General features: G+C 42.6%; 1 protein-coding gene across 1 annotated transcript in view; it reads left to right on the top strand.

The window, feature by feature from the left end:
- Positions 1-27,093, top strand: part of ZMAT4 (zinc finger matrin-type 4) — a 254,765-nt gene that overhangs the window by 94,869 nt on the left and 132,803 nt on the right. Inside the window, exon 3 of the mRNA XM_060136440.1 lies at positions 18,955-19,111. Within this exon, the coding sequence (XP_059992423.1) occupies positions 18,955-19,111 (157 nt within the window). The remainder of the gene's footprint in view (positions 1-18,954; positions 19,112-27,093) is intronic.

Raw genomic sequence — 27,093 nt, forward strand, 5'->3', positions numbered from 1 at the left:
GCTGTTGGTGCTATTAATTCACTGAACCTTGCAAAATTTTTTTCTTCTATCATTTTTTCATTGATTAGTTGGAATTGTTTTGAACAAGCACTTTTCCTTATTTACTGTTTGGTACTCTGTGTTACAGGTCTTTTAGAAAAGGCAGAAATATTGCTTTATTCTGTCCTTTTAATTATCAGTTTTCCAGTTAAGGAATTGGGTTCCCTGCAGAGGTGACCGAATAGACTTTTAAAACACACTGTTATGAGTGCGTGGATTAAACGTATTTCGGTGTGTTTCGATCAATTGCAGTTACTATCCCTTTTGAAGTTCATCTTTTGCCAGTGGGAGCCTCTTCAAGTTTGCCTCTGAGCCGTTGTGTCATGACCGTGGTCATCTTTGATAGCTTTCTTGTTATCTAGTGTGGCAAGATAGTCCAGGCTCATCTTGTCCACTTCCTGGAATCAACTTCTTTGCTCCCAGAAGACTGTGTTTCTTTTAGTGGGAATGGTATTTCCAGATTGCTAGGATTCTGAGCGCTAGGGATGTTGTACTGGGTTTGTGATTGTTTTTGGGTGTCTTCAGTGGATAGAACTAAGAAAGATGTGTGTTTTCACAAGACCTCACCAGTAAAGACTGAGTCTTCCAATTCAGTCATGATTTCAGGGTTTGTACTCACCCTCCTCTATTCTTCTGTTGACGTTTTCTTCTGTTTACCTTTCTTCTTGATTCCCAAAGACACAGGAAATGACAAAATTTGAATGTCCCATGATTATTCATTTACTCTCTCCAATATCATAGACATAGCATGATGCAAATAACCATACTATTACTACATCACTAATATATTAACTGATAAATATTTTCTGCAGCACATGTTCTCCCCAGTTTGAATAGTTATACTATATCCACAGTATCTGAGCATATAGACACTGCATACTATACTTTCTCCCTATTAACCCCCTTTATCTTAATTTCATAAGTAACCATATACACTACACAACCACTAGTCTTCTATTGATGTCTCTCTAGTCATTTCAGCAGATACAGTAGGAAAGGCTCATGAGAACAAAGTTACCTGAGTTCATCCCTGTTATCACTTTGGACCGTTTCTATTGAAATGTCAGGTTTGCTGGATATAAAAAAAAATTGGGCTCCCCTTTTTTTCTTGAGAATGTAAAATATGTTAGCCCATTTATTTTTGGAATAAAACACTGCAGTTGAAAAGTCTGATCACGATCTAATATTGTTTTCCTTATAAATAAGTCATTTCCTTAGAGGCTCAAATACTTTTTTTAAATGTTACTCTCAAGTTCAGTAATTTTCCTGGAATATATTTTAGTATTGGCTGCTCTGAATTGACGTTCAGAGTATGCTCTTTTAATATATATTCTTTAATTTTAGTTTTAGAAAATACCAACATTTGCTTTCTTTTATTTCACTTTCTTTTCCGAGGTCTCTTATTCATATGTTGGCTCATCCTTGTGTTTCTTCAATTTGTCACCTACTATTGAATCTCTTTATATCTCTCCTTCCTTAGGATTTTAAATGTTTTCCTTAATTTTACCTTCTGTTTCTCTTAGAGAATTATTCATTGTGTTTATTCATCTTGTTTCTTCTAGTTTAATCTTCATTTCTGAAGTGATTTATTCTTTTATTTCCACTTATTTTTGTAGTTCTTATAGCTAATTTGTGAATTTTCTCATTTTTATGTTGTCCTTTCATGCCTTTCATTTTATGTTGTCCTTTCATGACACTTTCTTAAAGTGTCTTAGTTTGCTTTAAAATAGAAGATTACCATTTTGATTTGTTTTGGAAGCATTTGTTTCTGATATGTTTTCATTTTCTGCAAGCTTGCTATTTTCCTCCTTTTGAAAATAACTCTTATGGAATATGATTTTCATAGTTTTCTCTTGCTCATTATCATGTATTTGTCTCTTGAACTTTTAGAAGGAGGTATGATTCAAGGTTGCTTTTCTAACTTAACAGAGCTCCTTTCTTTTTACATTTTTGGCATGAGTATGTTTGTGTTTAGTGTTTAAAAATACAATAGCTTGTTTACTGAATATTATTGTCTCTTTTTCACTCCTCCATGTTTGTCTGAACCTCTCTTTTCTTTGTCTCCATTGTCCTTGTTCTGATCGATTTTTAAAAATTTTTTATTTTATATTGGACTGTAGTTAATTTACAGTGTTGTGTACAGCAAAGTGATTCAGTTATACATATAAATATATCTGTTCTTTTTCATTTTTTTTTCCTAGGTTATTACAGAATGTTGAGCAGAGTTCCTTGTGCTATACAGTAGGTCCTTGTTGGTTATCTATTTTCAATATAGTAGTGTGGGGCTTCCCTGGTGGCACAGTGGTTGAGAGTCCGCCTGCCGATGCAGGGGACACGGGTTCGTACCCCAGTCCGGGAAGATCCCGCATGTCGCGGAGCAGCTGGGCCCATGAGCCATGGCTGCTGAGCCTGCGCGTCCGGAGCTTGTGCTCCACAGTGGGAGAGGCCACAGCAGTGAGAGGCCTGCGTACCGCCAAAAAAAAAAAATATATATATATATATATATATATATATCTCTCAAAGATTTTGATAAACCCCAAGATTTTGATTCTATCCTCAGCAGTGTCTTTTCAGTATACAGTTCTGTCCTGGTAAGAATTTTGATGCATTGCCTTGAAAGTTCCAAGGGGCAAGACTGTGCTTGCCTCTCCCGCCTTACATAGTCCCTTGTACCTACCTGCTGTTGGGATGGAGCAGGCCTTCCTAATTTCAGCTGCTGTTCTCACATGCATCTGCCATGCTGTCTCATGAGGACTTACTGGCCGCTGAGGGCCCTCCTGCTCTGAGGTCCTACAGGTGCCCCATGCCTTCACTGTTTTCCTGCACAGAGGCTTACACCTACAGGCCTTCTAGATCTTGTTGTTTATTTTTATTCACTTGTATTTTGAAGTTCCTGGGACTACCTTGTCATTTAGTTTTGTTAGAAGTGTTGTCTTTGGTTTTTCCTTGTTTGGCTTTTGAGTTCTGTGTCTATTTGGGGATTTAGAGAAAATTTAAAACTGTACCACTGTCGCCAACATCTTCTCAGAATCCTCATTTTATTTTGTGTGCATGTATTTTTTCATTCATCAGCAGATGTTTATTGAATGGACTATAGCAGGCCCTCTTATAGACACTGAGGGTAGAGCTGTGAATAAAACAGAGTTCCTGGCCTCAAGGAGCATACATTACAACGATAGAAGACAGGGATTAAACATGAACCGCCGTAGATAAGTGAGAAAAAGTCAGGTATAAATAAATGCCATGAAAAAGATAAAATAAGATAATATGCATCCATCCCCCAGTCTATTTGAATATGTATGTATATATGAATAATATAATTATAATATTATAATTATATGTTATATTATATATGTATATACATAAATATGTGTATATACATGTGTGTGTGTGTATATATATATATATATATAAACATAAACTTTGAAAATTACTTTCCAAACAAAGCATGTTTCCATATATTGTGTTCTTTTATCCTGACTTTTACCTCATGAATAGACAGACAGGGCAGATTTTATTTCATACATAACAGGGGAGAAATTTCAGACTCAATAATTATGTGACATCTCGAACATTTAAAGCCAGGACTTAAACCAGCATCTTTTGAATGCAGATCGGCTCCTCTTTAATTCAGCATTCTGCGTTTTTTTTAGGACGTCACACAAAAGCACCATGCTAGGCACTGGGGATGATACCTCTTTAGACCAAAGAATGAACGATCCAGTAGAGATAGTGAGATATTTGCTTTGTGGTGTCAGGTATGTGGGGAGAGACCTAAATGAAGTTGTGCAGCAGTGAGGGAAGAATGAGATCTCTTGGTGGTGGGCTGTCTTGGGGAAGCCTTGATGAGGGACCTGGTATCTGAGTGCCCCTTGCATGTAGAGAGACTGGGGAAATTCTAGGTGGAAGGAGCCATATGAACAAGGACATGCAGGGATGTACTCAGGGTGGTTGTAGGATGGGGGGTTTATTCCTCCATTCAAGCTACCATGTTCCGGGCACTCTGCTGGGGCAGAGACAGAAAGATGGACAAGATAGGGGCTTCCTCTTCTGGGGAGTCTGCTGCTGTCCAACCTGATACAGAAATGGGACCAAAAGCACTGGATCCTCACTCACCTGCAGCATCTGACAAGGGCAGGCGGCCAGGCTACGAAGAGCAGAAACATGGAGAACAGGGACCTCAGGCCATCTCCTGGCAGGTTCCTTTGTGTTCCTGACCTTGAAAAAATCAGTTTGCCTGGGGCACATTACGTGTGAAAAGCAGTGGAAAAGTGTGTTGAGAGTTACGTGGTGGCAGACTTTAAATGTCATAAGGAATTTATTTTTAGGTAGTAAAGGGCCCTTGAAAGCTTTTGATGAGACAACTGACCTAAGATGCCAGAGCCATATCATGGAGATAGCACTGCCGTGAATTCAGTGAGTCAAGGATTCAAAAATCCGTTCCCCCACGTTCTAAGCATATGACACACTGGAGAATTTATGTAAACACTCTGGTTTCACTTTCCTGATCTGTGAAAATGGGAATTCATTTATTTATTTATTCACTGAGTCCTTCATTCATTTATTCATTCATTTTTTAGTTCAGCTAGTATTTAACAATTACTCATTATGATCTAGAGCTATGCTATCCAACCCAGTAGCCACTGGCCCATGGAGCCACTGGACACCTGAAATATGGGTAACCTGAATTGACTTGTGCTGCAAATGTAAACACCAGATTTCAAAGTCCTGGTAGGAGAATAAGAATATAAAATGGCTCCTTAATAATTTTTATGTTGAATACCTGTGGAAAGGAAACTAGTTTGAATATATTGGGCTCAATAAAGTATGTATTTAAAAATTCATTTCACGGGTTCTTTTAATTCTTTTAATATGACTATTAAAAGTTTAAATGTGGCCATATTTGTGGCTTGTCTTACAGACTCTAGGCCAGTGCTGTTTTCTCTGGATACTGGGCACACAGGATTGAATACTTTAGTGGTAGGGGACAGGTAAGAAATAAGTTATTTAAATAGCTAAACCGTATAATTTTAGAATGTGAAGTAAGTGCTATGAAGGGTATAAAAGAGAGGCATGCAGTGGAGGAGGACTCAGGCTTGAATGGTGGGAGTGATCAGAGAAAAGGCTATACAAGTGGACTGAGAGACAGAGAGAAACTGTTCGGGGGTGTAATTGGAGGACAAGTTGACAGGATGTGCTGATGTGTTGTGTTTGGGGGATGAGGGAAAAGGGAAGACAGAGATAAATCCTAAGCCTGTTTTAGAGTTACTATGAAAACTAAGTGTGGGAAAATACATAAGGGCCTCATATGGCTCAGAAAAGGCAGCTGTGTGGGTACGTGGGGTCTGAGAGTTTGGATGGCGAAGGTGAATAGGGCTCTCTGAAGGAGGGCCTCTGGCATGGGTGGCATTCAGATTTTAAGGCCACCTCAGCTCTGTCCAATCTTCAAGTGGTGTCTCAGACAGGACTTACAGCTTTTCCTTTGGAAGGTTCTAGATTTTCAGAGCTTTTAGCCCTTGGTCTCCCCCTCTTCCCTCCTGCCTCTCCCACTGCCTTTGTTCTCTGTGGCACATCTATTCAATGGTGACAGTTTTGTTTGCCCCTTCTCTTTGTTAGTGGGGCTTATCTGACTTATGTGCTTGTCCTGTCTCAGGGGCTCTGGCTAATTTCTCCTTTTGGGGGTCTCGTAAGTACTGTTACCATCTGTTTAAATATTTCTTCAGTGACTGCAGAAACAAACCAGTGCCTTCCAAACACCAAAGGCACACAGACAATTCTGCATCTCTCCCGGGGAGACATCTTCTTCCTCTCTTTCCTTTAGTGTCAAAAGGACCACTTTCCCCAATCCTATGGAAATGGAGGGATGGTTTCCATCCAAAGGATGGGTTGTGTATCTCTCTAGTCAACACTGGGACACGAGGCTCATGCCAACTTTCTTGCAGACACTGTAGCTTCCTCTTGTGATATCTGGTCACCATCCACTTTCCTGGCCAGCAGGACACATCCTTGTTGTGTGGGCAAACTCCCATGATAACATACCATTGCCACTATGTCCATTTCAGTATTGAGTATGAACTCCATGCCCATTGACCTTTTCCTGAGACACAGCAATAATGCTGGGAAGAGAGCAGGGGAGAGGTGATTTTATGCGGAAAACAGATGTACATGACCAAGTTAGAACTGGTTCATGGATGGCCACTTCACATCATTCATTCAGCAACTATTTATTCCGTGTTTATTGAGTCTTTTCTATGTAATTAGACCCACAGCAGGCTCTGGAGATGGGGGTTGGGGAGAGAGGATCACTCCTATAGTTCTTGCCTTCAAGATGGTTTTGGAGAGATGATCCTAATAAAAAAATGCAGATGAAACAATTAAAGAAATATACCTAATCAAAACTTAAGGCACAGATATTCAGGACGGGGAGAGGTCAGCCACGAAGACATAGTTGAAAGTTCACAGGAGTCCTGGAGAAAATGGACCGGCATCTGGGTGTGATTTGAATAGCCTGGGAGGAGAGAGGACAGCGTGACCTAAATGGAGGGGGACAGAATGCATGAGAGAGAACAGTGGGAGAAAGATTGCTCAGGGCCCTGCTGTCAGTCAGGAAGCATCTTCTAGGTCTTTCGGTCCCAATAAAGTAGGAGAGAAGGAGAAGGAGCAGTCTTTCCTGCTTACTGCCTCTTTTCAAAGTTAAATACCGGAGGATAAGCAACGACATGCATAACTCTGGAAACAGTTGCATTTATTGGACATTTCATCTTACTGCATGGTATGTGCTGGGAGATACAGTTATTTCTGGCTCTAGCAGGGGGTGTCAGGTTGCTCTTGCCTTTAGGTGTAGGTTAATAGCAGCTGCAGTTAGAGTTCCATGGTAGCCACGAAATGTCTTTAGCTAAAATGGACACCAGTGATCAGAATTACAAGGACTTCCAGCTAGTTCTGAGACATATACTACAAGGCAGTCCACACGAACAAAATATTTTTTATTTTTCCCTTTCTCAGTGGACTTGCCTCCAAGCAGAAGATGCCCAGAAAAGAAAAGTTATGCTTCAAATGTAGTATTCCTTTGGGCTTTTGGAATACTTAAATGCAGCTCTTAGGCTTTTTTTTTCCTTTAACAGTTTTATTGACATATAATTCAGATATCTTACAATTCACCGATTTAAAGTGTACAATTCAAGGGTTTTTAGTGCATTCACAGAGTTGTGGAACTATTACCATAGTAAACCATAGAATATTATCCTCACCAGAAAGAAACCTTGTACCCATTAGGAGTTGCTCCCATTTTCCCTCACTCTCTCTCCCCTTTTCCTACTGTGTGGCAATCACTAGGCTACTTTCTGTTTTTATAGATTTTCCTATTCTGAAAATTTCATACAAATGGGATCATACAACATACGGTCTCTTGTGACTGCCTTCTTTGACTTAGCACAGTGTTTTCAAGGTTCATCCGGGCCATAGCATGTATCAGTGCGTTATTCTTTTTATTGCTGATAATGGGCCATTGTACGGATTGTGGCACATTGTATTTCCCAGTTCTTCGGGTGATGGGCGTGTGGGTTATTTCCACTTCTGGGCTATTATGAAGTATACTGTTATGAATATTTACGTACATGTCTTTATGTGGACATACATTTTTATTTCTCTTGAATGAAATATACATTCAATTCTCATTTTTCATGTAGTTATGTTCTGTAAAGTCACCAGCTCTGAGTTAGCAAATGCTGAACCACTGCTTCTAGGGGAAATTCAGGGTTACGTTCCTGCAAGCCGCTGGTCCCAAGACTTTTGTCAATCTATCAATACATGACCTCATTTTATGTGTTTCTCTTTAAAGATGCCTTATTTAATATACATTGCTTACAAATAATTGATTATACATAGTTCTTTTTTATGATAAAATTAGCTGAGGAACGTTTAATATTTTCCTGACTCTGGGTAATGTGGTACATTTCATTGACTTTTAGCCTCACAACAAAGCTGTCCATTATGCTTTTTTGTCGGCTGTTATCTTGTGAATCCACACATTTAGCCACCTTTCCAGATTTTCCACACCTTCATCATGCACTGCAGATATGACTTTAGCACTTTCTGGATAACATAAGGATCAGCAAATTTTCTCGTCCTTATTCCAGATGTAAAGTATTGTTTATGGATTAACACCAAACTCAAACAGCCAACATCACTATGAGTCACTCCTGAATGAAGCTGACCTAACACGTGTGTTTCCTCTGTAAGGTGCATCGCAAACTTCTTGTGGTTGAGAACACTGTCCAGCCCTTCAACATTACTCTTGGGGGTCATTTGAAGCGGTGAAATCATCAAGAAACAGCACAAAAATGCAAAAAATAATGTGGAACTGAATGGGTCATGAAAAGAACACTTGTTTACAGCATGAGGTGAAACAAGAAGGCAGCGTTGCCTTGTTCAAGCTCAGCTGGGAACGTGTGTGTCAGGTGACTCAGATTTTTTGCCACTGTGCGTGAGTCTGAAAATTACCACAATAGCACCACAAGTGTGGATTTGGGGGTTACAAATAACTATTTGCAAGTAGGTAAATTTGCAAATGCAGGTTCCCCCCACCATCTGAAGGTAGAGCGTTCCTGTGAAACCTTTCGTAAGCTGAAATGGCGTAAAGCGAAGAAGCGATTAACTTAGGACACACCTTGCTAACGGAGGCACAGATGCTCACAGGGTGTGCAAAGCTATGGCAGCTTGATGCTGAGATGCTGTGTAGTTCCTGGGGAGGGAGCCTGTGGTGCTCCTCCGGCTGCTGCGGCTGTGTGCTGCCCCTGTAACAGCTCAGTGCAAAACAAAAGCTCAGTGCTGTTTTCACTTTTCTCCCCAAAAGTCAAAATCCTCTTGGGATTTCTTTCAGTTAGCGGAACAGGTACTAATCGGAGATCTTCTGTGAAAGCGAACTTCCGAAAAGCGGGGGAGACCTTTACGTGCCTGTAAATGAGGAGGACTGATGGTATCTAGAACCGGAATTGCTGGGTGGTACGGTAGCTCCACGTTTCAACTTTTGAGGAACTGCCAGATGGCTTTCCAATGCGGGGCGGTGGCATTTTACACTCTCACCAGCAGTATATGAGGGTTCCTAATTCTCCACATCCTTGCTCATGCCCTTTATTACCCATCTTTTAAACTCTAGCCAGCCTAGTGGTTATGAAGTGGTATCCCACGGTGGCTTATTTGCATTTTCCTGATAGTTAGTGATTCAAGCATCTTTTCATGTTCTTATTGGCCATTTGTATATCTTCTTTGTAAAAATGTCTATTCAGATCCTTTGTCCAATTTTTTCCTTTCAGTTTTATTACGAGATAATTGACATACAGAACCGTATAAGATTAAGGCGTACAACATAATGATTTGACTTACGTACTTACATGCATCATGCAGTGATGACCACAGTAAGTTTAGTGAACATCATTCATTTCATATAGATACAAAATCAGAGAAATAGAACATATTTCTTGTGATGAGAACTCAGGATTTACTCTTCTAATCACTTTCATTTTACCATACACCGGTGTTAATTATATTAATCATGTACCTTACACCCATAGTACTTATTTAGCTTATCACTGGAAGTTTGTACCTTTGACCTCCTTTGTCACCATACAAAGATATCACATTATTATTAATTTTCCCCACTACACATTTTATCCCCTGACTCATTTATTTTGTAACTGGACATTTGTACCCCTTAATTTCTTTCATCTATTTCACTCATCCCTCTACCTCCCTCCCCTCTGGCAACCACCTGTTTGTTCTCTGTACTTATGACTCTGTTTCTATTTTGTTATATTTGTTCACTTGTTTTGTTTTTGTTCATTTGTCTTATTTCTTCCATTCAGCATATAAGTAAAATCATACAGTATTTGTCTTCGTCTGACTTATTTCATATAGCATACCTTCTAAGTCTATCCATGTTGTCACAAATGGCAAAATTTCATTCTTTTTATGACCAACATTCCATTATGTGTGTGTGTGTGTGTGTGTGTGTGTGTGTGTGTGTATGTATTATGTCTTCTTTATCCATCCATTCATCTGTTGATGGGTGCTTAGGTTGCTTCCATATCTTGGCTATTGTAAATAATGCTGCAGTGAACATAGGGGTGCATGTATCTTTTCAAATTAGTGCTTTGGTTTTCTTTGGAAACCCAGAAATGGAATTGCTGGATCATATGGTAGTTGTATTTTTAATTTTTTGAGGAACCTCAGTACTGTTTTTCATAGTGGCTGCACCAATTTACACTCCCAACAACAGTGCACAAGGTTCCCTTTTCTCTACTTTCTTGCGAACACTTGTTATTTATTTTCTTTTTGAAAGTAGCCATTCTGACAGGTGTGAGGTGATATCTCCTTGTGGTTTTGATTTGTATTTCTCTGATGATTAGTGATGCTGAGCAACTTTTCATGTGTTTGTTGGCCATCTATATGTCTTCTTTGGGAAAAAAATGTCTCTTCAACTCCTGTGCTCATTTTTTAATCAGTTTTATTTTTCAATTGTGACCTGTATGAATTCTTTATATATTTTGGATATTAACCTCTTATCAGATATATGATTTGCAAACATCTTCTCCCACTTGGTAGGTTGTCTTTTTGTTTTGTTGACAGTTTTCTCTGCTGTGCAGAAGTATTTTGCTTGATATAGTCCCATTTGTTTATTTTTGTTTTTTGTTTCCCTTGCCTGAGAATACATATCTAAAAAGAGATTGCTCAGACTGATGTTAAAAAGTGTACTGCCTAGTCTTTTCCTAGGAGTCACTACAGATTCGTTATGTATGCTGTTTGCCTGATATATCTTTTAATTTTTTTATTTTAAAATTATGCTCATTTTATTTTATTTTTTGGCCATGCCCTGTGGCATGCAGGATCTTAGTTCCCTGACCAGGGATTGAACCCATGTCCCCCTGCGGTGGAATCATGGTGTCTTAACCACTGGACCACCAGGGAAGTCCCGTCTTTTCATTCTTGTCGTTTCACCCATTTGTATCACTGTATCCAAAGTGTGACCAGCATGTAGATTGGTCATGTTTTCTATTTATCCAGTCTTATCATCTCTATTTTGATTAGACTGTATAATACTGCCACAGTTTAGTGTTATTGTTGCTATAGTTGGATCTATGTTTACCATTTTAGTTTTTATTTTCTGTATGAATTATGTCTTTTTTATTCCCTTATTTCTCCTATACCACTTTCTTTTGCATTAAGAGAATATTTTGTACTATACCACTTTAATTCCTTTAGTGATTTTTCACTGTATTATTTGAAATTATTTATTTATTGGTTGCTCTAGTGCTTACACATACATCCCAATTTATTAGAATCTACTTAAGATTTTTACTGACTTAATTTTAGCCTAATATAGAAATATTACTCTTGTATAGCAGTCTTCTCTCTTTCCATTTCTTGTGCTATTTTATATATATATATATTACATCTATGCATGTCACAAACCCAATGATATATTGCTATAATTACTATTTTATGTAATTTTATATCCTTAAGGAAGCTGAGAAATTAGAGAACAGTATATATTTTAGTGTTTGTTGTATTAACCTTCTTATTTACTCTTTATGGTTCTTAACATTAGTTCCTCTGGATTTGAGTTACAACCTGGTGTCATTTCCTTACTGTATTACAGGTTTGCTCCCACCTACCTCCTTTGTGCTATTATTGTCAAGCACATTATATTTCTATATATTATTGCCCAACTATACAAATATATACATGTGACTCTATATACTTTTTAAATTAGTTAAGAGAAGAAAGAAGACATATGCATTTATGTTGTCTTTTGTAATTACATAGTTACCTTTACTGGTGCTCTTTGTTTATTGTTTCTTTTTATGAGATTCAACTTATTGTCTGATGTCATTTGCTTTCAGCCTCAAGAACTTCCTTTAGTATTTCTTATAGTGTGGATCTGCTAGGAACAAATTCTCTCAGTTTTAAAAAATCTATGAATGCCTTTATTTAACCTTAAATTTTGAAATAAAAGTTTTGCAAGATTCTTGGTTGATAGATTTTTTTCTTTCAGCCTTTTGAGTATGTCATCCCACTGTCTTCTGACCTTCATTGCTTCTGATGAGAAGTCAGCTGTTTATCTTATTTTGGTTCCCTTGTCTGTGATGAGCTGTGTTTCTTTGCTGCTTCAAAATTTTCCCCTTGTCTTTGGCTTTCAGTGTTTTTACTATGAAGTATTTGGACGTAGATCATTTTGCGCTTATTCTACTTGAGTTTTGTTGAATGTCTTGGATGTGTAGATGAATGTTTTTCTTCAGATTTGGGAAGTTTTCAGTCATTATTTTTTTGAATATGTTTTCCTGCTCCTTTCTCTTTCTTTTCTTCTTCTGGTATTACAATTTTATGCATATGTTGGTGTGCTTCATGGTGTTCCACATTTCTCTGAGTCTCTGTTCAATTTTCTTCATTCTTTTTTTTCTCTCTTTTCTGAATTGCACAATCTCTATCTTGATCTATCTTCAAGTTCACCGATTCTTTCTTCTGCAAGCTCAAAACTACTGATGAGCCCCTCCAGTGAATTTTTAATTTCAATTACTGCACTTTTTAACTCCAGAATATCCATTTTATTCTTTTTCATTATTTCTATTTCTTTATTGATATTCTCTACTTTATAGCATATTGGCATCATACATTCCATTATTTAAGCATGATTTCCTTTAATTCTTTGAACACATTTGTAATCATTTTAAGTCTTTGATGTTGCTTTGAAGTCTTTGCCAGCTAAACCTAACATCTGGGCCCTCTTTTTTTTTTTTTTTCTCTGTATGGGTTACACTTTTCTGGGTTTTTTAAATTTCTTTTTTTAATTTTGTTGTTGAAAACTTGATATTTTAGGTAATATATTGTAGCAATTCTGGAAACTTAACCCCCACCCTCTTGGGTTTGTTTTTGTTCCTGTTTGCTTATTTATTTGTCCCATGTCTTTGCTAGATTATTTTAATTATATCTCTTCCCCCCCCCATGATATGCAGCCACAATGTCATTGCTCAGAGGAACAGCCTTAGGAAAGCACAGCCATTGTGGGGTGACAGTGTTTTTGCAGGACTCTATTGGACTGTCTCTTTCCCTGATCTTCTCTGTTAAGCTGTCTGCCTCTGCTAGAATCATACCTAGCTCTTAGGCTCTGCTAATTGCTGGATGATGGCTCTTCTGTTTCTGCCAGTGCACGGTATAAATTCTGATCAGATTAAATTCAGTCCTTTTTGTAGCATTAGTTTTTGAGGCAAGTCTTTGAAGTTTGTTCTCACTCCGGGAAGGCTCGCCTTAGCTGTCTCTTTCCCTGGTTCTTTCTGATAAACTAGCTGGGCTATGGTTTAGTTTATTGCTCTGATGGAGCTATCAGCTTTCTCTTAATTGCTTACCACCAAAACCTCCACTGTTTTTGAGAGCATCCTTTAGCATAAACCTTCCCACACTCTATTTCAAACACAGTCAGTTCCTCCGGGGAGAGTTTAAGAGCTCTTTGTTCTTACAGCCCCCCTCTTACCACTCTGTTCTTATGGAAAAATCTCTGAGCCACTGCTTTTCTCAGAGTGACATCTCTGCTTTATTATCTGGGCAGAGGTGGCAGCCTCTGGTCTTAGCTTGTTTCCTCTGTCACAGAACCTCTGTCCTCCAAGCAAACTGGGGCATGGCCAACCATGGTTCCAATATTCTTGGCTTGCTATGCCAGGGAAAGAGCTCCTGTCCTATGAATAAGAGTGAGGAAGAGAGTACCTGATCTCTGTCTGGGCTACATTGCCAAGAATTTAGTTTCTACAGCTTGGAGCTAAAGGGGATGTGTTGGTGACCTGTTCTTCCTGATATCTCTTAATGGGGAGCTGATGGGAGAGGGAACACTAATTTCTTGACCACACACAGCAGAGTGGACCTTTTTTTATGTTGAACTGGGGGGTCAGTAGGGAGGGAGAGATTGTCTCTGAAGTGCCATAGACTCTCACTCTTCTTACTGAGAGTTAGTATATTTTCTTAAATACATATATATTTTTTAAGTTGGTGTTTGCTCTTAGGATAATTTTCAGAGACTTTAAAGGTTTTTTTTTTAAAAAAAAGAATTTTCACTGGTTATGGTTATTTTTCCAGGGAACGATTTCACAGGATTCCTCACTCTGATATTCTGAAATAAAAGTCTCTCTCTCAGGCTTTTTACACTCACTTAAAGTAAAGAAGAATGATGACAGTTATTTGAATTAAGTAAAAAAAGAAAAAAAGTACAAAAAAAGAAAACAGAATTTTGGGACTAGATTTCTGGCCTAGTCAGCCAGCGTTTTTTCACCTAGATGGAATTCTTCTGAAAAGTTCTTAACTTTGCAGAATGCTTTGACTAGGCAGCCTTAGGACCCTCCACAAACTTCTTTTTCTTTCAGCCATGTGGACACGGTATTGAAAAAGTCCCACTGAATGTTTACCTCCAGTTTGAAACCCATATTTTAAGACAATCTTGGATTCCCCTTAATTTACTTGGTAGTTTGGGGCCATTCTCAATTCTTTAAGCCAGAAACCTTAAATGTGTTCATTGAGGTCAGTTTATCAACTTTTATGGAATTTCTCCCCTGAGCCACAGAAGAACAGGGCTCTGGGGGGCAGTAGGAGACTCCAGGAACAATGCTATGATCTGCAGTTGCAAGGAGCTATGAAATTAGGATGTAGATAGCCAGGAACACACAATTAAATTCCGGCAGTTTCCAGGCCCTTGGTTAATATTGAGATTCTTTCTGGGTAGTTACATCTCCACCAGGGTCATCAGAGGAATCAGAGATGGTGGCATCATGTGAGTTACACTGACCTCTTTAGTAAAATATCCTATAAAAGATGTCCTATGGACCTCAAAATCTGCCTAACTTCTCAGGGCATCCCAGCCCCTCTCTTGTCAGACAGCTAAACTTTCTTTGACCCTCTTCTGTAATGATGGCATAATTACATCCCATGATATATTTTTGCATAACCATTGGTTCTCTGCTTCTATTATTCTTTGATTCTTCTATATCAGGGGTCCACGGTACCAGTCCATGGCCGGTTAGAAATGGTGCCGCAAAGCAGGAGGTGAGTGGCAGGCGAGGCAGCGAAGCTTCATCTGTATTTACAGCCGCTCCCCATCGCTTGCGTTACTGCCTGAGCTCCGCCTCCTGTCAGATCTGCGACGGCATTAGATTCTCATAGGAGCGTGAACCCTACTGTGAAATGTGCACGCGAGGGATCTAGGCTGTGCGCTCCTTATGAGAATCTAATGCCTGATGACCTGAGGTGGAGCTGAGGCAGTGATGCTAGCGCTGGGGAGCAGCTCTAAGTACAGATTATCATTAGCAGAGAGGTTTGATGGCACAGAGACCATAATAAATCAATTGCTTGCAGACTCATATCAAAACCCTATCAGTGAGTGGCAAGTGAAAACAAGCTCAGGGCTCCCACTGATTTGGCATTCTGGGGAGTTGTATAATTATTTCATTATATATTACAAAGGAATAATAACAGAAATAAACTGCACAATAAATGCAGCCCTTGAATCATTCCACAACCATCCCCCCCACCGACCCCGGTCCATGGAAAAATTGTCTTCCACGAAACCAGTCCCTGGTGCCAAAAAGGTTGGGGACCACTGTTCTATATTGTGATGTGAATGAGATTGCCCAGCAGAGCAGAAATCTAAGAATATGTATTAAAACCATGATGAAACAAACATAACTTTTTGGAAAATGTTGCCCTAGTTGAACCCTTAAGTTAGTTTATAAATTGTTGAAAATTCTGGTTCTTTTTCTGGCCAACTTCCTGTTAGTCTGAAAGATTTGGGCTGACCATAGACCTCCTTGCATTACCTGTCTCCTCTTTTGACTTTTTATGGCATGCAATTCACTAACCTAACAAACCAACCCTCAACTCCTCCATTCATCCAGTAAATATCTGTAGGTCCCACTGTGTGGCAAGCCTTGTGCTAAAAGCTGGGGCCTCAGTATCAATTTCCTTGACCTTAGCAATGTCCTTCTTCCTCACAAGGGGAACAAATATGAAAACAAATAAACATCATGACTCAGTGCTCTATTATAAGAGAAGCATGTACAGGACACACAGAGGACCCTAAGATCAGTGCCCACTTCTGCAGGACCGTAGAGGGAGACAGAAGAAGCTTCATCTCAAGAAGTGATGGTTAACCTGGGCCATGAGAACAGGTTCTGGAAAGAGGAGATTAGACAAGAAATGATGAGGAAGGACATTCCAGGCACAAGAAAGCCTTGAAGATGAAAATCCACAGAAATAGGCTCATTTACATTACTAGTCTTTTTACCTTACAACTGGGAGAACGTGGGTCCAATAGGAGACTATATGTCTTTGATTACAATATTTCTCTTTCATTTTATACCTGCCTTCTCCAATTCTCCTGGTCCCAACCTCCTTAATAACAAGGAGTAGGGTTATGTTCCTCTAACACAGCATCTCACACATTTAGGAGGTCCTTAAAAATGTGTTGGGTGAATGAATACCATAAACCCACTGGTCATCATCCAGTTTAAGGGCTGTCCTTTGCCCCGGAAACTAGTTCTGAATACACTTCATATAATGACAGCAGTCACTTTCTGTAGAAATGTCTCCACCTTAGAACTCCAGGGACAGCGGGGCAGGCTGGGCCGGCAATTTTGCTAAAAGAGGCAGGAGGGATGCACACGATCTAAATAGGTGTAGGTTGTGCGTTAAGCTTTGGCTAATAATCTTCTGCCTAATTTTAAGAAAAAAATTAGGTGCTTCGACCCATATTATGCATAAGTAGGTGAAAACGGGTAATTCAAACAACGACTTTCACCTTGACAACCTTCCTTCCCCCCCCCCCGCCGCCAAATGTAGGACAAATACCCTCTCACACAGAGTGGGAAAGTGCTGGTCCGTGTCTCTCAGTCCTCCCCCGTCCACTCCTCATTTACTGGGCTCAAAGCCTTCAGTAACCCCCTGGTTTGTATTTCCCGGTATTCCTAGCTCTACCCCATACATAGATCTGGGGCATCTCCTGGGCTTGTCTGGTGAGGTCAATGCGGGGAAGCCAACTCTTCTCCTCTTTCCTGCCTGGTCCAGTCAGCTCCATAGTAGACCAGACAAAGGGATACAAGTATTTATTACTTCATTTTGGTTTTTTATTTTTATTATTTTTTTAAATTAAAAAAATATTTTTTGGCTGTGCCACAAAGCATACAGAATCTTAGTTCCCCGACCAGGGATTGAACCCGCACCCCGTGCAGTAGAATCGCAGAGCCTTAACCACTGGACCACCAGGGAATTCACTTTTTAGTTTTTTATTGAGGAGAAAACCTCGGCTTGAAACCCTCATTAAGGGTACACTCAGTGAGTCCAGCCTCGATGTCTACCCAGACGTCCTGCCCTGAAGTTTGTGCCTCTCTAGGAGACCCCTTTCGGGAAGACCCTCCCCTCTCCATAGAATCCGTCTCCTTTCACCGACCCCCACTCCAGCCCCTAGCAGTACATTTCTTTCAATCTCACTCATTAGCTGTGGTAAGGGGGCTGGGGAGATGCTAAGATTTAAATGCTAAGGTCAAGAGAATAAATAGCTGTAGGTGGGACTGCAAATCTCAGAGACTCTTATGGCGTCTCTCCCTTTCCCCGATCCCGAAACTGCAGCCCAGCCTCCTGGTACATTCACACACACACACACACACACACACACACACACACACACACTCTCTCTCTCTCTCTCTCTCTCTCTCTCTCTCACACACACACACACACGCACACACACACACACACACACACACCACTCCTCCCAAGATTGACTGACAATTGTCAGCCCTATTACCAACGAATGCCTTAAGAAGGAAGGAGTTAGTTTTCTAACTGCCCCATAATTTGCAAGGTAACACTCTCCAGCAGTCTGGACATCTTATCATTATGCAGAAAAATACAGAATTCCCTTTCTCAGTCCCATCCCCACCCTCATCCTCGTCCCCATGCTATTGTGGGGCAAGATACTCACCCAAGGCTGCTGTTTTAATAAAGAGATGCTTTGCTATTGCTGTTCCGTTAAGGAATAGATTAACTCCTTATCTGAGAGCCTCCTTTACCCTCAATTTCTAACTAGGCAGGAGGGAAGCCTATGGATTAATCTTCCCCTCACAGAATATAGGTAATTGATGATCTGTGAGCACAGTAGCAGGGTCACATGGTCTGACAAAGGATTTATTTTCTCCAAATCATTATTCATTTTCGTGAAGTCTTACAAAGGAGTAAAAATCAAGCTGGATTGAAGTATTTTGTGCAGCAGTTAATGAATCACCTGTCCTGAAGAAAAGGAAAATGACACAAACTCTCTTGGAAAATTCAGCCAGCATGGTCACCATAGCTTTATGATATAGACTCAAATTAATTATGAAAAACAGTCAATTCCTTAAAGAAATCTTTAAAAAAATCTTGAACAGGGGACCACGTATCCTGGTGAGGCTCAAGTGGGTCAGAGGCAGAGCTGAATGCCAAATGATAACTTTTGCTAAATAATTCAGGCCACGTGAACTCCGATATTTTACTTACTTTGATGCATATAATGGAGGAAGTGAGAGACCCCGTTCCTCCCGGTGCCAGGTCCCATGTGTTTACACCTGTTGTGGGCCTTGGTTTTCTGCGGGTGGTTCATATCCGCCCGTTTGTCCTGTGTTCCCAGTGCTGGCAGTAGTGGTCCCTCTTAAGTATAGGTTGAAGTTAGTAACTGAGAAAGTTTTGATGATTATCATGGAGAAGAAAAAAGAGATTGCAGAGCAAAGACAATACAGACATTTCAAGAAGAAAGTCTATGGTAAGTTTCACGTGCAACAGAACGGAATGCGACAGAAACATCAGAGGCCTTGGGGCTCTCGCTAATGTTCTTTTCCTCTCTCTCCCTCACAGGGAAGCGATGCCGACATGGTGGATAAAAACAAGTGCTGTACCCTCTGTAACATGTCCTTCACCTCCGCGGTGGTGGCTGACTCACATTATCAAGGCAAAATCCATGCTAAAAGGTTAAAACTGTTGCTAGGAGAGAAAACCCCGTTAACGACCACAGGTAGGTGTCTGAACAGTGATGGCGGGGAGACACTGAAATCCAGTGCCCGTCCCATTTATCAGGCTCCCTCTTCGCGGGTGGCTGCCAGGATGAGAGTGGATGAGAGGAAAACCTAAAGGGATGAGCAGGTAGCCCAGCGGGACTTGTGCTGTCATAAGACTGTTAAATCCAAGTTCTGGTTCTCTCAGCCTGGCCCCTTCAGATTCGTAATTCAGCAGTTTGCATCTGAATGGCTGTTTCCATCCTGCACGATGTTGTCTGTCATATTTATCGTATATTATGTAAGATAATCGATCTATTATGTAAGGAACACTGTCCTTTCTAGATTGGGTCTGTAATTAGTAGGGGTGATGGATAGTGTATTGTATACATATTGCTTCCTTACTCAATCCTGGAGAATGTTCTCGTCTTCATGGGGATATGGAGGAGGAAAATGGGAGTCTTTAAAAACACTTTCATGTGCTGACACCCGAGGTGCACCCATCCCCTCCCCCCAGATGACATTTCAGTCACCTTTGTAGGGAATCTTGTGATTCAAGCCTATTAACTTTCACAATAAAAAGCTTAAACATTGGGCTTCCCTGGTGGCGCAATGGTTGAGAGTCCGCCTGCCGATGCAGGGGACGCGGGTTCGTGCCCCGGTCTGGGAGGATCCCACATGCCGCGGAGCGGCTGGGCCCGTGAGCCATGGCCGCTGAGCCTGCGCGTCCAGAGCCTGTGCTGCACAACGGGAGAGACCACAGCAGTGAGAGACCTGCGTACCGCAAAAAAAAAAAATTGATAACAGATCATATGACCCTCTAGTTCTTCAGAAGTAACAAAAAACAATTCTTCAGAAGTCTATTAAGTCATAGAACTAAATGACTACTGTTATCATTTAATCAAGATAGATTATTTGGACAAGATTTACATTGTGGCAAAGATGTTACTAGACTAGGTGATAATCCCAAGAAGTTGAGGGTATATTTCCTGATGTTGACTTTTTCAGTGCAATTACAAGGTAGCAGTGCATTGTATCTGGCTGCCTAACGCATCATGCATAAATCGTGGGTGTAATTATTTTTTCAATGGTATTTTTGAAATTGAAGAGAGTCTAAAACAATACTTGGCTTTTATCCTCACTGGGGTTTTTCTTAAGAAAAATAACTGCTTTTACCTGGAGACGAGCAAGGAATCTTTTCACTGCATTTTTCTACTTAGTTGAACTAAAGACTATTGTTTTTGTAAAGGTGGCTATGACATTCAGACAGAGGATGGCGTTGCAAAACACGTTGAATTTGGAGACAAGCTCAGCCTGATTAGGCACATTCTGTATGTTGACATTTGATAAGCAGGCACTTGGTCGAAACTCTTGATTTTTGCTCTCTAAAAGGTTGGATACTCACCTTGTAACCTACTCCCCCTCAAATCTCTTAAAATAGACACCTCAAAGAAACAACCACTGGAAGGTTTTTACCTATTCTCCGTGAATGTGTAACTAGCCCATTTGTTCTCTGCCTAAGCTTAGTATTGCTGTTAACATTAATTTTGGAGGTGGTGATGGAAGAGAAGAGGCTATATCTTTGTTTATCACATTAATTAGCAAATGGGAGTTATTATTTCTGTAAAAACAAATCACCACCAGGCAAAAAAAAAATAGTTCTTTGTGAATTTCAATGCATCCTTAAGATAACCAAGCATCAGTTTGTTTTTCTGAGTTATCCTGATTTGTTAGTTGCCATCAATATATTCCAAAGGAAAAGAATCTAAAATCCTTGAACTGCAGTGTTTCCTTAATGACTTAGTCTTGGTGTCCATGGGGCTGGCCCAGTCCTCACTGTGACAGGCATCAAGCTGCTGGGTGGGTGAGGAGGGAATGGGGGTGGGTGGGGGGAAGGTAGCACGAGCTGTTAGCTCGTGGCTTGGGCTATGGAAACAGATGCTGGTTGGCTTTTCCCAGCATCTCCCTTTCTTCAGCTTAACCCCTCATCCATTCTCCTCCAAAGCTGCTTTGAGCAGAAAGGATCTTGGAACATTGGTAACTTCAGACAGAACTGGAGAGCCTGGGAAGCTACATTGGTCCCTGGGCTGGCGTTGTTGTCAAGCCAGCTGCTGGCAGGGAGCAAAGGAAGCAATGTGTCCTCCTACAGGGAGGTGAGTCATTAGGTGCAAGTGTAAGCAGAGGGTAGGCATTATGTCCTGAGGCACAGGACAGGGGTGGAGGGCCTGATAGGAGGGTGGAATCCAGCAATGGAGATTCTGGGTACCGAGACCATGTTGAGACTCAAGCAGGGTCCCGGCATCAAGAAAGTCGGGCAGGTGGTAGCAGGGTGCTGGCTGCAGTCCTGGGGCTCTAGGGAGAGAAAAGGCTGTTCAGAGCATGGCAGGGCACCATCATTTTAGACCAGAGTGCTCCCCGGTTTGCCAGACCTAGGATAGAGGTTGAGGCGTGGTCTCCAGCAAAATGCAGTTACTGCAAATGCAGGATAAGGACCAAGAGGCAGCAGAAAAGACCCAGGCCACGGGCTTCCTGAGCCCCCAGGTGCAACCCCTTCTGCTCCTTAGTGGAGTCGGGATTGCCTGCCATCCGCCCTTGTTGCCTGCAGCCGAACCCAGCAGCGGTGCCGAAGGTTCACTGTCCGCTGCCCATCTGGGAACTGCTCTGCCTAATCAACCAGATGGGCTTGACATTACTTCTGTCATGAAAACAAAAGGGAAGAACAGAACATATAAACAACTGAATCCAGAAGCAATCTCTCCGCTCAGGTGTGCTGCTGAAGCCTCCCCTCCACGAATGACAGGCTCTTGAGTGGTGGCGACCTCTGGGTACGAATAATTGAAGCGCGACTCATTGCTTCTCCGAGCTACTCCATCTGATGAGGGCGAGCAGCTGGTATCTGGGAATCATCACCTTTCCTCCTACTCAAGAGGTGCTTTGATCAGGCATCAGCTGGGGATCCTGCCGAATTACACAGTTTAGGTTTGGGTTGCCTTTCCAGATGGACCTGTATTTACTAGAATTTCTGAGATGCTTGGCAGGGCCGCTAGAACAAAACCCAGTTCCGGATCTTGTTTGTTAGTGTGTTGTGGAATCTCTGCTCCGGTTCACGCTTTTCTAGCTCCTTCTGTAAGATGAGAGCGTGATGGGACTCGGGACCCACCACATTCTCTAAGCCTTGGCAGACTTCAGCGTGGAGGTCTTGCCCAGATCGGAGGCTAGATTAGGCTGCCGTGGTCGTGTCACTGCCACACTGTGGGAAGCGTTTCGAGGTGACTCAGAGGACAGAGGCCAGAATGGTGAAGGGCATGGAAATCCTCTCACTGGAGGGAGAGGAAAGGGAGCGGGGTTGTTTAGCATGGAAAAGAGATTACTCAGAAGGCTGTCATGGGAAAGAGTCATGCTGTGTGTGTGTTACCGAGTCCAAGTTCTCTCTGCTCGCCGGACAACAGGCCGATAAATCGGAAACAAGGTGTTGAGGCAGGGAATACGACTTTATTCGGAAAGCCGCCAGACCGAGATGATGGCAGACTAAAGTCTCAAAATAACCATCTTATCGGGGTTTGGATGCCAGTTTATTTTATAGCACAGAGAAAGGGAGGAGATGAGGAAGTAAAGTAAAAAGGCCCTAAGTTAGGCAACTGTCCCCTGGAATGGCCAGCCTCCGGGAGGGGATGTGTTCATTTCTTCTTTCTTGCAGCCATCTACAGGTGGAACAGGGTCCAGAGTTTCCCTGAACAAAGGCACTTTGGTTTAACATTCAGGCAGAGGGGCGGGTTCCCCAAGGCAGGCAATTACGTATAGACAGTACCCTTTTAATGAACAAAAGCAGCGGAAAGCAAAGGTTAAGGTAAAAGAAACAGATCCAACACGTAGTCCAGTTTGGCTCTTCTCTGTTGTGTGTGTGTGTGTGCATATGTGTGTGTGCACACATGCATGTGCGTGCCTGGGTGCAACAGATTCAACCAATGAGTAGGTAGACATTAGGGAGTTAGATCTGAGCTCGAGATAAGGAAGGCTTTATTAACGTTCAGAGACACTTAAAGGTGAGCTGTGTGTCGGGGGCTGCTTTGAAGCAGAGGCTGGCTGACCACTTGGCAGGGCATTTCCTGAGGGGCTGCCACCATCATTACATTAACCCAGAGGACATGTAATGTCCCTAGATTACATGGTTAGCCTAGATGACATTTAAAGACCTTCCGACCCTGAGATTCTCAGCGGATGCTACCTACAGGCTTGACCCACTGACATAATATGGCGGAAAAAATCCTAACCTGGGAGTCAGGAGACAGGAGGTGAGGCCTGGCTCGGTCTTGTCGCATCTCCTTTAGTAGCTCCACGTACTTTTCAACCTTAGTTTTCCCATCAGTCGTCTTATTTCTTATACTGGATGCATTTACCTCTCTGGCCCTTTTACAGAGCAAATGATAGATTGAAAAGTGCTTTGAAAAGTAGAAGGTCTTGTGTTCTTCCCAGGTGAGCCTTTGGTGAGTTGATGGGGTGTCGTAGGCAGCCTGACCCCTTTCCTCTATCAGAGCCTCTGACGTCCGGATTGTGATTAACACGGGGTTATTCAAACTCTGCCTTGAGAGGAGCACAAGGGTGCCCGGGATTGGGTCTCCTTGGAGACGGACCTTTCTGGGATGAGTTCTGTGAACCAAGGCAGGGCCTGGCCCAGGAGAGGGGGGCGGTGCTGGTGCTGGTGGGCCGGGGGAGCAGGGACTGTGAACTCACGGGCAGGGGGTGACCACGGAGCCGAAGACACACACAGGCTCTGGCATTTAGGAAACCTGTCAGGAGGAGAGAGACGCAGCCACCAAGCCGAGGGCAGGACTCTGCCTCTGGGACTGAGGACTGGCAAGCAAACAGAGGTGACAGTAAATCTTTTTCAAGACGAGAACTCGGACTTCCCTGGTGGCGCAGTGGTTAAGAATCTGCCTGCCAATGCAGGGGACACGGGTTCGAGACCTGGTCCGGGAACATCCCACATGCTGCGGAGCAGCTAAGCCCGTGCGCCACAACTGCTGAGCCTGCGCTCTAGAGCCCGCGAGCCACAACTACTGAGCCCACGAGCCACAACTCCTGAAGCCTGTGCACCTAGAACCCATGCTCTGCAACAGGAGAAGCCACCGCAGTGAGAAGCCTGCACACCGCAACGAAGAGTAGCCCCCGCTCATTGCAACTAGAGAAAGCCCGTGCACAGCAACAAAGACCCAATGCAGCCAAAAATAAATAAATAAATTTATTTTTTTAAAAAATGAAAAGACAAGAACTCAACGTCTCTGAAGGATCAGATAAGGAACCAGACACCAGAATGAAGGCCCAGAAGAGAGTGCCAATCTCAGGTATATGGAAGGAGCTGTGTGATCAGAGTGGAAACACAAAGGACTAGAAGATTGATGTAAACCTGTTCACAGAAGGTGGGGATTGGCCCTGGAGGCCCCTCACAGGAGCCGGGTCTGTAGGAAGGGGAGAGCAGTGGAAGATGAGGAACAAGGTGGATGGCTCCATTCGGGGCTCCTGTGCCGTAAGCTGTGCTGGACTTTCCCCTTGGCTGCCTGGGTGCCCTGTAGGGGTATATGTTCAATGGCTGCAGGTCTGCCATTGGTGGTGCCCCAAGGGCACTGTTACTGCCTGCAGGAGACCAAATAGTGTATCCAAATGTGCCCACTTCCTAATCCCCAGAACCTGTGAATATGTGTTACATGGCAAGGGGCAACTGAGGTTGCCTATGGAATTAAGTTTTCTGACCTCCAGAATGGTGATATAGTAAAACGGTGCTGCTTTAAACCACTAATTTTGTGGGACTTTGTGACAGCAGCCAGAGGAAACTAACACACCTGGGCTAAGTAAATACTTAGCCAAACAGGGCACTCCTTTATGTATACTTTACTTATTTCACCTTGGGGAGCCTCAAATTCAACATAGGGAACACTGACGTGAGTGTTTTCAGAGACTTGCCTGAGGGAAGGAGGTATATCTTTGTATCAGGGCCTTACCCCCAAGTATAACTTATTACTTCGCTGTGCAAAAACCACTGCTGACTTTGTCCTGTGATACTAAGCAGGTCAGTCAGACCCCACCCTTTACTGGTTGAGGACTTCACCTGCCCGGACTGCCCTTTTCCGATCTGTACAATGGGTCTAATGCTGTTACTTATATCAAAGGCGTTCCACAATGATTATAGGATCTGATTAATAAATGCAAAGTGCTAATCACAGGGCCACGTAGAGCTCAGGAAATGTTTTGCTCTGTTTGCTTAGGAAGTGAAGCTGTTTTTATTTACCCTGCTCTGAGCTCTGGGCCATGTAATTTTGCTCTTGAAATACTTTATTGTCTTGTCATCCAAGGCTACTTCCGGTGGGTGAATCTGCTTTACCAAGAGCACCTCCTGGAGGGGACAGGGCTCCACTCTTGTTCTCCCGCATCCTCCCCGACACACAGCCTGTCTTCCGTGTGCTTGAAACAGAGAGTGACAGCCAGTGTCACCTGCCTGAGGACAAGTACGAGTGCAGATGTAGGGGTCAGGGTACAGGTCACAGGAACCTGGGGAGAAGATGAATCAAAACAGCCAGGGAAATCTGCCAAAGGAGACATAATCCAGCGTGACTGGGTAGAGAGGGAGGGTGGACAGGGGCTCATAGGACCGAGCAGGAGACCGGATTTGAGCAGAGGTCAAGTCGGAGGATGGGAGAAGTGGGGCTCTGTGCTGTGTGCAGGGAGGGAGCCTTTGGTGGTGTTGGCCTGGGACGTCCAGAGTGTGGACTAGCTGAGTCCAGAAATCAGAGGAGGAAGAGGCATAGTCAAGTGCAGAAGCTTGGGGTGGGGCAGAGGTGGGCTGTGAGATGGGGAGAGCAAAGCAGGGTCAGGGTGAGAGAAACTCAGAGGTTAGGAGGAGAGGCTGAATCAGGGCTCCAAGGGCCATCGGGTGCATGGGATGGGAGCAGGGCAGGGCAAACACAGAGCTGCGGGATTCTGCAAATCAATTTCTGGCTCTGTGGTCCCACCTGCTCCAGCCTCATGTGATGCCACAGGACGCCAAGCTCAACGGGTAATTGAAGATTCCACTGATGCCATAAGAGGGGCTGCAGGAAGTCCTACTGGCTCTTCTCAACCAGCTCCAGTCCCACTGACTTTCTGGCCAAAGGTAGTTCCTGCTGCATCGAGCATGGGGCCTTGTTGGCCATCGATCCACTCAGCAACTCTGGCATTCTGGGACAGAAAATTCCACTCTGAGGGCTCATAGAAGTAGCTTCTCTACGGAAGCTGGAATTCCCTCACCTGGTACCTGCCTCAAGTGAGTTCATAACTTGCAGGTTTGAGTTCATTGTTTTCCTCACTCAGTTCCTGTCACCCTTGGTCCTGGGAATGTAAAGGTGGGTAAGACACCACATGCCCTTCTGAGGCTCGCCGTGGAGGAAACGTGGGCCCTTGGCTACAATGAACAACACACCGTGAAGATCTATGGATACACAGGATCTATTGAAGAACAGTTAGAATGATTGCAGTTGGAGAGATCTGAGGAGAATTTAGGATGAGAGTCGTCCAACTAGGGCCTTAATTACTATATAACCTATGGCGTGGGGTGTTAGGGAGGGCTCTCAGTTTCTCACAGGAACCCTTTATCTAGCTCAGAGTTTCTAATCTCAGTGGCGCTGACATTTTTAACTGGCTAATTCTTGGTGAGGGGAGGGGTGCTGTCCTGTGCGTTGTACGATGTTTAGCGGCATCCCTGGTCTCCACCCACTAGATGACAAAAGAGCCCCACTAGACATGTGACAATAGGAAACGTCTCTAGACATTGCCGGATGTTCCCTGAGGGACAAAGTTGACCCCAGTTGAGAACCGCTGAGTTAGATCAGGTTTAGCAAACTTTGGCCCGAGAACCACATCTGACCTCTTATTGCCCGTTCTGTGTGGTCTGCAAGCCCCAAATGGTGTTTATGTTTTTAAGCGGTTTAAAAAAGGTCAAAAGAAGAATATTTTGTGACCCACAGAAAATATA

The sequence above is a fragment of the Lagenorhynchus albirostris genome, chromosome 21, assembly GCF_949774975.1.
Source record: "Lagenorhynchus albirostris chromosome 21, mLagAlb1.1, whole genome shotgun sequence".
Classification (NCBI taxonomy): Eukaryota; Metazoa; Chordata; class Mammalia; order Artiodactyla; family Delphinidae; genus Lagenorhynchus; species Lagenorhynchus albirostris.